A 12734-nucleotide genomic window follows, 5' to 3' on the forward strand; every position below is an offset into this window, starting at 1 on the left:
CGTCCGGCGGTTGGCCGTACGCGAGTTATGCGGGCGGCCCACGGGGCCTCGTGGGCGAGGGGGCCCAGACCCGATAAGCACCCCCCCCCCCCCCCCCCCCCCCCCCCGGGCCCCCGGCGGGAGACGCCAAGCGCGCGCCCCCGCCGTCGCGGTCGTCCTCCGGCCAGTGGCCACCTCTCATCACACGTCGGACGCCGCCGGTCGCCGTCGCGCGTGGATGCCGCGTGGGGCAGGCGGCGGATCCCGATCGGATAGCCGGCCTGCGCCGCAGCTTCAGAGCACGGCGGCGTTCATCCTAGTACCAAGACGCGGAAAATCTTTGCAGACGGAATTTCCCACTTCACAGGCCGGAGTTGCGCAGCCACCAAGTTTACTCTCTCGTAGGCACCTTTGGATTTTTGATAGGCGGATGTTTCGACAGCAGTCGCCACTCGTGCCTCGTCAACACTCATCAGTCCTTACCAGTCTACTCTACTGTGCTGTGATGGTGTATATTGTGTGATGTGATGCTCCAAAACATACACTCGGATTTGCGAACCCAAACAAGATCAATTCCAAAGCGAAAAGCATAAGAAAAAACACGGTAAAGACAGGGCTTAAAAGAGCATATCATAAGCAGGCGTGAGAGAAGAAACTAAAGGTGTTGGCGAAAAGAGTCGAGTTGGGAGCTGACTTAACGAGGAACAGTATTAAGAAGTGATAGATAGCTCATAGCTGTGTATCACACGAGGAACAGTGAAACAAAAGGTGGTCCTCCTGGGACATACACATACCCATCCGCCGTGCCGGGCCCATCCAGTTTGTTGCCGAGTCCAAATTTTTGGCCTCTGCATCAAGTTGATGGATCTCCCGTGGGGCAAGATCCCCCTCTACGGCTCTACCCCTTGATTGAGCTCTAGCCGGATATCCAGGCAAAGCATAGCTAGTTTGTTCCCAGCCCCCGAGTTGCTATCAGCATTCAAAGCAAGATCTCCCAGCTAAATCCTGCGCGACGGACCTAACGGTGCTGGTAGGACAGCAGGCTCCAGCTCCTTTGGGTGGTCACTCTGCTTAAGCTTCTGGAGGACCAGGTGACCAATGAATGCACCACAATTAGGTTGATCATTACCATGTTTAATGCTCAGGTGCAGGGTTAAGAGTGAAATCTAAAGAAACTTCAGGATCCCAATGCGTTAATCAAGATTGTCCAGAAACTTAATTGTTTAACAGTATTACCGATTCTATGAGCATGCAGAACACTAACAGCAGTAAAGTTGACTTCCCTTATTTGTTTCAATGATTCATGTCACGGGTAATCAAGAGATCCACAAGAGTCACGGTACCGCTTACACTTTTTGTATATCCCACTTTTGTGTTCAAAAGATAAGGCAGTTGAAACCTGGGTCACATAGGGGTGCATCTCTAGAACTCCAGCATTCGGCCTCTGAGGATGGCCTCAGCCTTCCTGACTTCCTTCACTGGTCCAATGATGAACACCTACATGTAGGACACCCATAAAAAGATCAGTAAAGCAATATGTTCATTTGGTTCAGTAGCTGCAGAATGATTCAAGCTTATTAACTAAATAGTACGTATGTCTGTGCATTAGGAAGAACCTCCTAGTGTCAGTAGCTGCAGAATGATTCAAGCTTATTAACTAAATAGTATGGATGTCTATGCATTAGGAAGAACCTCCAAGCGTGATCTCATGATCTTATTCTAACACTAACACCAATCGCTTTCAAGCAGGTGATGGCTTATGGGTGCATACAGCTGGAATGATTCAAGGCCATGATTGAGACATTTAGAGGTTTGTATAGCATGCAAATGGGATAGAAAACTTTCATCTGGACCTGAGCTCCGTTCAGGCCAGCCTATTGTGGTATATACAACACCTCAGCCACAAGATATATGCATCTGCCCAATGGTGATCACTGAAAAATATGCCATAATTGTTTCTGTGACATGCAGACCAAGGACTACTTGTAGTAGACACAGGCAATGAACATATTCGGGATTAAGCATAACTGCATAAGATCAGTGGTGTATGAGGAATTATTGCTACAAAAAAGTCCGCCACTATAGGCATTCTGATGGTGAAGACAAAGATTGAATGGTTCCACAGGACAAAACAAAAGAAAAGGAAAACAGCAACACTTATGCAGAACTACATATCATTTACAACTATTCCCTGTCAAGAATCACACAGTTCAAATCCATTTTCATGTCTGATATTTCGAATTCAGAAACGAGTCTATGTGCTGAACTTAGCTTTGAGCAAAATATTTTAACGGTGTATTAATGAAAATACCTTGTTAATTGATTTCTCTAAAAAAACCTCTAGCTATTGCAGTTCAGTATTCAAACAGGAAACTGAATCAGTATTTCAGCAAACCCCAGCATGGCTCTCTGGTATGAATAAATTATTTGTGACAAACAAGGCTATGTGAAACCTACCCTGTCTGGAGGTCCCTTAGCACCACCAATATGGATTTCAACGCTGAAGAGAGGAACAAAAAAAACAGAGAGAACATCAATGAAGCTTAACGGCATAGAGGATGTGAGATTTACAAAATCAGATTCAAGATGTTTACTTGCAAGACTCTTTGACAGACATTATTGTTGATCCCTTTCTGCCAATAACTCGTCCCATTTTCCCAGGAGGCACATCTAAGACTGATAGGATATCCACTTCAGGAACATGAACATCAGCTTCAATGTCACCTGTATCACAAATATGAAATATCAATCAGAACAATTGCTCTGCAATGCCAAAAAATGTTCTAGCATTCGATTGACAAAATTGAAAATCTTTGGTCAAAGAACTGAAAAATGTTATGTGAACAAATCCATGCCATGTTAGTGAGGATTCTTTTTTTTCGACCAAAGGCATTAAGCCCAGCTTTATTGAAAGCCCAACGAGCATAATACTGTTAGTGTTAGTGAGGATTCTATCTAGACCAAGGTAGGTTGTCAAAGTTTCAAGTTAGTTTATAGAAGTCTGAGCCTACACTGTGAGCTACAGCTGTTCAAACTGAGTTTTGCTAACCCATGAAAAATTGGTTTGATCCAGCAGCCTGCTGCCTTTGCTACAGCTATTCGCTGTCGTGTGGCTTGCTAGCCACAACAAGCGGTTTCAAAACAGAATTGTGAACAGCTTTGTACAGACCTACAGTAAACCCACATTAAAATAACAGTCATGCATTCATATTTATCTAAGAGACTCAAAGCAAAAGGTAAAATATATTTATGTTGGGAGCTCCTTAATTTTTAAAAGGAGGTTAGAAAATCTTATTATATGTACTGACCCGGGACAGGAGGAAGAAGCGGCCAATCTGCAAACTGGTTGTTGTTTAAGCAAAAACACCTGCAGTATAGTTCACTGCGAACAGCCAGACGCCATAAAGATACTTTGCTTAACTTCTCCATCATTTTCTCATGGATGTTGAGAAGGAAGCGGACATCATCTGTGGCTGCTCGAACCATCATATCAGACAAGGGCCTAATTGTCCAAAAGTTAGGGTCCTGAAATCCATTAAAACAATATTATTTATCTGGTTTCCTCAGGAAGACATTATTGAAATAACAGAACATCAAATGGCAAGGCAATATCATAGAAAGTAAACACAATATCAGCAACTAGGTTGTTCTAAACAGCAGGTTGCTAACCTGCCTTAGAAGGGTACGGACTTCTTCCTTTTCAGGATATGGTATGCCTACATAAAGCAGTACCACAATATCACACCATATGGACAATCGAACACTCAAAATAGAAAATAATGAGGAATGAAATGCACCACATCATACACCGAATTAAAATATACAGCTTACAGAAAGCAGGATAAACAAATATGATGTTTGGCAGCAACAGCACTTTTTAACAATATGAATTATTGAGATGACAGCAGTTCTATGCTTATAGCTAAGCTGCATGCACCCAATTATCATCTCAACAAAGATATCAACTCACTTAGCCAAACCAATCAGATCAAGATCAACCATAGGCTACTAACAAGCTAACAAACATGGTTCTAGAACTGGGTAGAAGTCTGGTCTCGATGCCATGGACTGGCTGACTAGTTACTAGTTGTTACCAATAGTTCATTATTGCACTACCACCTAATGCAACTTAGCATAATCTACATCTATTACCTCAAGTTGGCTGTTGCTGCTACTATATCTAGGTCTAGAACAGAGCAGAGAAAAAATAGGAAAGAGACGAAGAGAGAAAAAATGGATAGTAATACGGTGACAATGATGGCTGACAGCAAGGGTTGCAATGCACAAGAGCTCACATGAGTTGATGATAGGAAGTTGCAGCAATGTAGGACAAATGGTGACTGTTGGGCGCAATGGGTACTTTTCTGGCTTTCACTCCATACGTGACTATTAGTTTAGGACTTTGGGGTTTCATCAAAGCTGCACTGTTCTGTGGTTCTATTAGTTGTTGATGATCTGTTGTAATGATGTGGCTAGCTGAGCAGTAGGAATTGTGTGTTAATCCATAATACATCACATGGCTATGTCCCTTACTCAAGACCTACGAGCCTTCTTGTTGGAGAGAATAATTGCCTTGTATATTCTCCAAACCCTAGAAGGGTGGGATATATAGATCCTATACATGGGCCACTTGGGCCACTAGATGGGCCTCTATACATGGGCTCACATATACACCAACACCCCCCGCAGTCTGAACTACCGGCGCAGCGGTGTTCAAGACTGGACAAAAAGAAAGCCAACACCCCCCGTAGTCTGAACTACCGGCGCAGCAGTGTTCAAGACTGGACAAGAAGATAGTACAAATAGAGTACAAAAGGGCAAATACCCCCCGCAGCCACAACTAGCCACCGGCTACGTTGAGGCTGGAGCGAAACTCCGAGAAGGTCGATGAGGGCAGTCCCTTGGTGAAGATGTCAACAAATTGGGAGGTAGTCGGGACATGGAGTACCCGAACATCGCCGATGGCGACTCTGTCGCGCACTAAGTGTAGGTCGATCTGCACATGCTTCGTCCGCTGATGCTGGACGAGGTTGGTGGAGAGATACACAACGCTGACGTTGTTTGTCGCAGTAGACGAGCGTGCTCTTGGCGAGCGGGCTGTGGAGCTCCGCCAAGAGCTGTCGTAGCCAGGACGCCTCCGCCACGCCGTTAGCGACAGCCCGGTACTCCGCCTCAGCACTAGAGCGGGAGACAACCGGCTGCCGCTTGGACGACCAGAAGACCAGGTTGCCGCCCAGGAAGACGGTGTAGCCGGAAGTGGAGCGACGAGTGTCCGGGCAGCCAGCCCGGTCAGCGTCGGTGTAGACCACCAGCTCAGCAGAAGACGAGCAGTGAAGCACCAGGCCGAGGTCCACAGTGCCACGGATGTAGCGGAGGAGACGCTTCAGCGCAGCAAGGTGTGACTCCTGGGGATCATGCATATGGAGACAGACCTGTTGAACAGCGTAGGTGAGGTCCGGCTTGGTGAAGGTGAGGTACTGCAAAGCACCAGCTAGACTCCGGTAGGCAGTAGGATCAGCCACCGGATCACCCCGATCAGCAGACAGCTTCGCCTGAGTGTCGACAGGAGTGGAGCAGGGCTTGCAATCAGTCATCCCAGCCCGCTCCAGAATATCGAGTGCGTACTGCCACTGGTGAAGGAGAAGACCAGACGAGCGAGGCTCAATAGTGACGCCCAAGAAGTGGTGGAGCTGACCCAGATCCTTCATAGCAAACTCCTGCTGCAGAGAGGTGATGACACTCTGAAGCAACTGCTGACTGGAGGCTGTGAGCACAATGTCATCGACATAGAGCAGGAGATATGCCGTCTCATCCCCACGACGGTAGATGAAGAGAGACGTGTCAGACTTGGCCTCGGTGAACCCCAAAGTCAGCAAGAACGTGGCGAACCGAGAGTACCAATCCCGAAGAGCCTGCTTCAGACCATAGAGGGACTTGTTGAGCCGACAGACCATATCCGGACGACTCGAGTCCACAAATCCCGCCGGCTGAGAGCAGTACACTGTCTCTGACAGAGTGCTGTGAAGAAAGACATTCTTCACATCCAGCTGGTGCACAGGCCAGGAGCGCGAGAGCGCAAGCGCACAGTAGCAGGCTTCACCACTGGGTTAAAGGTCTCATCATTGTCCACACCAGGCCGCTGAGTGAAACCCCGGAGAACTCAGCGAGCCTTGTAGCGCTCCAGTGTGCCATCAGCCCGACGCTTATGCGTCCAGATCCACTTGCCGGTGACCACATTGCAACCAGACGGACGCGGCACGAGGTCCCACGTCTAGTTGGCAAGAAGAGCCGCGTACTCCTCTTCCATCACGCGACGCCAGTGAGGATCCGCCAGGGCGTCGCGGACAGAGGAGGGTACCGGAGAGACCCGCGGCTCGCCCTCGATGTCGGAGAGAGTCGCGGCCTGAGACGCCATCCGCCGAGTCACCATGGGATGAATATGCAGAGGATCCCGATGGACGACGGGCGGGTGGTACACCTCCGGCTTGACTCGAGAGCGAGTCGGCGGAGGCGGCGGTAGCTCCGGTGTAGATGGCGGCGGCGACGACTCCGGTGTAGGCGTCGGAGGAGCCTCCGGAGCCAGAGTCGGCGCCGGTGCCGGCGCCGAACGACGCCGGTACACCTGCACCGGCTGAGCGTACCGCGGCGGCGCCGGAGTCGGCGCCGGACAACGCTGGTACACCTGCACCGACTGAGCGTATCGCGCAGGTGCAGCGGGAGGCACCGGGGCCGCACGCGGCGCAGCACGAGACACCGGGTCCGCGCGCGGCACAACTGGAGGTCCGGTGGCCGCGTGTGGCACGACCGCGGGCGCCGGGGCCGGGTGTGGCGCAGCAGGGATCACCGGCAGCGGTGCCGGTGTGCCGGGAAAACCTGCAGGGAAAGGGAAGACATGTAAAGGTGGCTGAACCACCGGGTCAGTTGGAAACAGAGACTCCAGCTCGAGGTCAGTAGAAGGTGTGGAGGAGGTGGAGTAGGGGAAATCCGACTCGTCAAAGACGACGTGTCGGGAGATCAGGACGCGGCGAGAGGTGAGGTCAAAGCATTGGTACCCCTTGTGGTCAGGGGAGTAACCAAGGAACACACAACGAGTCGAGCGGGGCGCCAACTTGTGAGGAGCAGTGGCGGTGGTGTTAGGGTAACACGCACACCCGAAGACCCGAAGGTGGTCGTAGCGAGGAGGGGTACCGAAAAGAGCGTGGTGTGGAGTGGGAGCAGGAGATGCAGTGGACGGAAGACGGTTGAGCAAGTAGGTGGCGGTGTGGAGGCTCTTAGCCCAGAAGCGCGGGGGCAGAGAGGCCTGGATCAGAAGGGTGCGCACGACGTCTTTCGTCGTGTGAATCATCCGCTCAGCCTTGCCGTTCTGAGAAGAGGTATACGGACAAGACATATGCAGCGGACCACCCCGAGAGAGGAAGAAAAAACGGGAGGTGCAGTTGTCGAACTCCCGCCCGTTGTCACACTAGACGGCCTTAACGGTGAGGCCGAACTGAGTGGACACCCAGGCAAAGAAGTAGAGGAGGGTGGGGAAGGTCTCAGACTTGGCGCGCAAAGGAAACGTCCAAGAGTAGTGCGAGAAGTCATCGACCACCACTAGATCGTACTTATAACCAAAAAGACCAGAAAGACTAAGTACAGGGGAGGTCCACTGGTCACAGTGAATAAGATCAAATGCATGCGTCGCATGCGAAGAAGAAGAAAAAGGGAGTCGAACCTGACGACCGAGCTGGCACGCATGGCAGAGGGGCTCAGCAGGAGCCCTAGTGCCAGGAACATCGGCACTACAACTGAGCTGAGCCAGAACGTCGCGGCCAAGGTGACCAAGACGGCGGTGCCAGGTGATGGAAGACGGCGTCGCGGCAAAAGCGGCAGACCAGGACGGCCAGGGCGAAGAAGAAGGCGAAAGTGGTGCAGCGGAAGAAGGAAGGCGAATGGTGTAAAGGGGCCCCGTGCTGTCACACCGGAGTAGCGGACGCCGGGAGGCCGAATCCTTTACAGTGAGGCCAGAAGAATCAAACTCAATGGAACCAGAATTGTCAGTTGTAAACTGACGAATGGAAAGAAGGTTATGAACCATCTGAGGAGCAACAAGGACATTGGGAAGACGAAAAGAGCCAGGAGCAGAACCCACGGCGGTGATAGTAAGGCAAGACCCGTCACCAACCATGATGGAAGGACAAGAGGGGTGTGGGGGTCGGACAGAAGAAAGGATAGTGGCATCTAGGGTGGTGTGGAAGGAGGCACCCGAGTCGGCTATCCACTCGGTGCTGACCGGCGGCGTCCGTCCCAAGGCGCTGAAGGACTGCGCCAGCGCGGCCTGGTCCCACCCCCCAGGCCAGGTCGGCTGCTGGCTGGGTGGAGCGGGCGGGGTCCAGGACGATGCGAACAGGGGAGCAGCAGCGGCGAGCATAGCCGCCAGCTGGGGCTGAGGACGAGGGCCCCCCCTGACCCTGAAACGGCCACATCGGGATATGCCCTGGCCATGGGGCGCTGAAGGATGGCCAGGGCGTACCTCCAGGTCCAGGAGCAGGAGTAAGAGCCGGAGTCGGGTCCAGAGTGCCCCGAGCACCACCACCACGTCCCCTCCACCGACGACGCCCTTGGCCTCCCCCACCCCCGATCTGGCCGGTGAGAGGAGCACCAAGGAGGGGGTCGGGCTGCTCGATCTGGGGTCCAGATCCAGAGGGCGGAGCATGGTGGGAGGACGAAACACCGTGCTCGGTGAAGGGAACGACGGGCGGGACGGCGACACGACGAGTGAGAGCGTCGGCCGCGGAGCGCTCGCGCTCCCAAGCGACGGCAGCCGCGCGGGCCCGCTCCTGGGCCGCCGAAGCCTCGGACTTGGCGGCGAGGAGGGCCGCGGCGAGAGCGTCGTCGGCCGTAGCAGCTCCGGCGGAGATCGGCTGCCCGCGAAAGGCGCGTCCGCGTGGGGCATACCGAAAGCAGGCACGGGCGCCGCGGGCGCGGGCGCGGGCGCCATGGGCGCGTGCAGGAGCGCGGGTGCGGGCTTCGCGGGCAGAGGCACCGCGGGCGTCCGCGCGGGTTCGGCGGGCGCGACGGCGGCCTGCGTGGCTTGTGCGGCGGCCTGCGCGGCGTGCGCCCGCGCGAGCTTGGCCTCGAGGTCCCGCAAGGCGGGCGGCGTACGGCGCGGGCGCCGTGGGTGCGGCGACGGGCGGCGCGGTCGCAGCCACAGGAAGCGCGGGCGTGCCCACGGGAGGCTCGGGCGCGGCGCTGTGGGCGGCGGCGGCTGGCACGCCGATGTTGGCGGCCCAGGGGGCGGCCGCGCTCGCACCCTGCCCGGGGAGGGCCGCGGGGGTAGCAGAGGCCACAGGGGCCACGAGCCGCGGGCCAGGCGGCGCCGACCGCGCCCAGCGCGGCGCCGGAGGGCGTCCGCGGGCCTGGTACGCGCTAGGCGCCCCCGGCGGCGACAGTAGGGGCAGCACCCGCGGCCGCGCCCCCCGCGCCAGCTGCCAGGGCGGCGGCGGCGGCGGCCGCCGCGCCCAGGTCTAGGGGAGGGGCGGCGGGGGCGGCCGGTTCGCGCCTGCAGGGTAGGGTTGAGGCGGCGGCGGCGCCGCCGGATCCGCGCCCACAGGGGCCGGCGGCGGCCGCGGGGGCAGCAGATCCACGCCTCCGGCGGCCATGGTCGGCGCTCCCGGGTCAGGAAGAGGCACGACGGCGTCGAGGGCTGCGGCGGCGGCGGCGGCGGCGGCGGGCGGCCATGGAGCGGCGGGCCAGGCCACCGGCGGCGCAGCGGCACGCGGAACAGAGTAAGGCCCGCCAGCAACAGAGGAGAGGGGAGGGAAGGAGGAGAGGCCGGCCATGGCGCCGGCGGCGGGTGGCACCGGCAGCTAGAGGGAGGGTGGGAGAGGGAAGGGAAGGCTAGATACCATGTTGTAGAGAATAATTGCCTTGTATATTCTCCAAACCCTAGAAGGGTGGGATATATAGATCCTATACATGGGCCACTAGATGGGCCTCTATACATGGTCTCACATATACACCAACACTTCTCAACCTCAACCACCCTCCTTGCCTTTGTCTCTTGGATTCACTGCCTCTGGTCATTGCTGTCCAGTCAACTTACCCTGCTAGTTGAGTCCAAGGTCCCAGTAAACCTACCCGAGCAGGTTGGTATCCCCAAACACACCAATCAATACAGGTAACATGGAATTGAAAGCACATCATGTCCAAATTCTGCTGTTTGAAAATATATCAAACTTTTATATCAAAAGTATAAAATCGAATGATGACACCATCTCAGTTTTTTTATATTTGCAAACGAAAATAGAAAGCATCCTAATCATATTTAGACAACTAAATATATAGTAAGGCATAAAGTTCACCATTAGAATAAAAATTCCAGACTACCAAATCATGTCAACAAGAATTTGGTCAAACACTTCCAATAGCTCCCATGGCATATGACATAAGCATAAACACAAATATCTTCAGGAATCAGGAATAAGGAAACTATGTAAAAGACGGCTTGAATCAGAGTTCAGTACATACCACAGTACCGTGAATCAGCAAGAAGGCTGACAAAAGATATGTAATCATCGTGTGTTCTCTTATTTCCTTCCTGCTCTTCTATCAGAGAATAAGCGATCTGCACACAATAAGTGCAATTGAAGCCTTTTTTGGGAAGAATAACCATAATACCTTAGCTACTACTACAGAGAACTCTCTAGAAAAGGGGAGGTCACATAAGTTCTTCGGCAGAATACACGATCCCTAATTCGTGATAATGCTCAGTTCTAAAGCTTGTTGCCAAAGAAGACAAAACCACAATGCTTGGGTAGTACAGAGAAATTACCATGCTTATGAAAATCACTAGAATTGTAAACGCATATGGTGATTACCTGTGTATCCATCACATTATGCAATTTGATGCCAAACTGAAAATACAAAGCCTACAAAAAAAATGATAAACTCTAAATTTGTTAGTCAAGTCTAAAATCTCCTAAAAGAAAAAAAAAAACATAGCAAGCTTCACAAATAAATAGTTAGGCACCTCACTGTCTCTTTTACAATCATGAATAACTTTGGTGATATGATCAGACTCAAGTGCGGGCTTACAAGCTTGAATGAGTTCTTTTCCACCCTCAATAGCATCAACTAAGTAAACAGCATCAGGAAATGCAAGCTGCAATATCAAGACAACTCGCATCAGCATCTTAGAAACAGAGAAAATGCTACTTCAGGACAACCTCAAGAAAAATATAAGCATATATAAGAAGAGAAATATAAGCACACATAAGAATTTAGATGAAACTGCAGGTATATCCTTAGATGCATGAAAAGAAATACATGTGGATGCATGGACTTTGAATTGAAGGTAATGACGCAGCATTGCTAGCAAAATCAATGCAACAATGTAGCCCAGTTAAGAAAAATGTATGGCTGCTGCATACAGCTTTGTGATGTTCAAAATCATGAAACAAAAGTCCATAATACAAATATGATGCCTGCTGAGTGTTCAGCTCACCTGCATGATACAGAGAGCACCATTACGACAGAGATCAACACCTTCACAGTCAAATCCGATTACCAACTTCTGGGTAGCTGAGGGTTCAAGAAACTCGACTGGGAGTTGGCCAGGTTTGGTGACAATATGATAGGGTGGAGATGGCAATTCTGGGTTGTTATCTGCAAGAAGATTCAAATGATTATAATAAAGCAACTAATATTGGTTCATTGGTGCACATCTGTACAAGCAGCAACAAGTCAAGGGCTCAAGGCGATGTAAGATGTGGACAAAAGCAGTTCTGAGTTGTGAGCAACGTAATCAATCCTAGCGAGTGGAGGTCTCCTGTAAACTACATAGCTAGCTAGATGCAACTAATTTCATAGCCAAACTATCAAATAAATGGATAAGGTGCATGCGAATGGAATCATAAGATTCATCCTGTTCCAGAATTTCAGATCCAATGCTGCTGCACAAATGATTCGCAACCAATGATAAAAAGTACCTACGAAGGCTAGTGGCAAACACTTATCAGCAGGTAACTAAAACGAACTCTACAAATGATTTGCATAGAAAGTACACAACTGCTCACATTTCGACAAGCACAATCATTCCACTTGGAACTACGACCATTCCCCTCTTCAAAATCACCCAGCAATTCCACAAAATAGGGCAATCCGCACAAAGCAGCTAGGCAGCACAATCCAGGACCAACTGCTCCCAGCATTACCAGTCCTAAAACCCTAGGATTAAACCACGGCACAAAACATTCGAACAAAACATAGCAACGCAGAAGCTAGAGCACAAGTCACAAGGACTGAACAAACTCCCAGAACCCTAAAAGCATCGGATGCCGATGATGCGGCCGCGCGAGCAGGCACGCTCGCGCTCGCGCCGCAGGGCCGCAGCACTCCGAGCGCGAATCCGAGGCCACTCAAACCGCAACGGAGCAAAGGGGCAACAGGATCGCAGCGACAGGACCCCTCCACGACCTACGCCGCGAGCAGAGGCGGCGGGCGCTTTGGGGCGCACCAGTAGGATCGAGAGCGAGAGCGAGAGGGGGAGCGGGAGGCAGAGGCAGGCGCCGCACCTGCGGGGGCGTCGGCGGCGGGGACGGGGCCGAGGGGCTCGGAATGGTGGGAGGCCATCCCGATCCCCTCCCGATCGCTCGCCGCGGGAGGGAGACAGGGCGCGGGCGCACCGGCGACGGGAGAGGAACGAGGACGGAAAGGGGACACGGGGGCCGAGACTTGCGCGGCTGCCTGCGCCTAGGCTGGCTCTAGTACACTGT

At 52.5% G+C, this 12734-nt stretch overlaps 1 protein-coding gene across 1 annotated transcript; it reads right to left on the reverse strand.

The window, feature by feature from the left end:
• Window positions 1-1176: 1176 nt before the first annotated feature.
• LOC120709590 lies at window positions 1177-12727 on the reverse strand. The gene is made up of 10 exons (XM_039995253.1): window positions 12534-12727; window positions 11465-11625; window positions 10991-11122; window positions 10839-10889; window positions 10489-10585; window positions 3649-3695; window positions 3288-3504; window positions 2574-2703; window positions 2437-2479; window positions 1177-1476 (listed from the first exon to the last, which is right to left on the reverse strand). Exons 1-10 carry the CDS (start codon window positions 12589-12591, stop codon window positions 1402-1404), a joined length of 1011 nt encoding a protein of 336 aa, XP_039851187.1. The 5' UTR covers window positions 12592-12727; the 3' UTR covers window positions 1177-1401.
• Window positions 12728-12734: the final 7 nt, after the last annotated feature.

The sequence above is a fragment of the Panicum virgatum genome, chromosome 5K, assembly GCF_016808335.1.
Source record: "Panicum virgatum strain AP13 chromosome 5K, P.virgatum_v5, whole genome shotgun sequence".
Classification (NCBI taxonomy): domain Eukaryota; kingdom Viridiplantae; phylum Streptophyta; class Magnoliopsida; order Poales; family Poaceae; genus Panicum; species Panicum virgatum.

What these genes read in the sequence shown, in the direction of transcription:
- LOC120709590 (XM_039995253.1), bottom strand. Translation starts at nt 12,591, where the DNA reads ATGGCCTCCCACCATTCCGAGCCCCTCGGCCCCGTCCCCGCCGCCGAC. An exon ending in TGCTGATTCACGGTACTGTG is followed by an intron (nt 3,696 to 10,488) that starts GTATGTACTGAA and finishes TGCTTTATGTAG; the next exon opens with GCATACCATATCCTGAAAAG. An exon ending in GCTTCTTCCTCCTGTCCCGG is followed by an intron (nt 2,704 to 3,287) that starts GTCAGTACATAT and finishes TTTGTGATACAG; the next exon opens with GTGACATTGAAGCTGATGTT.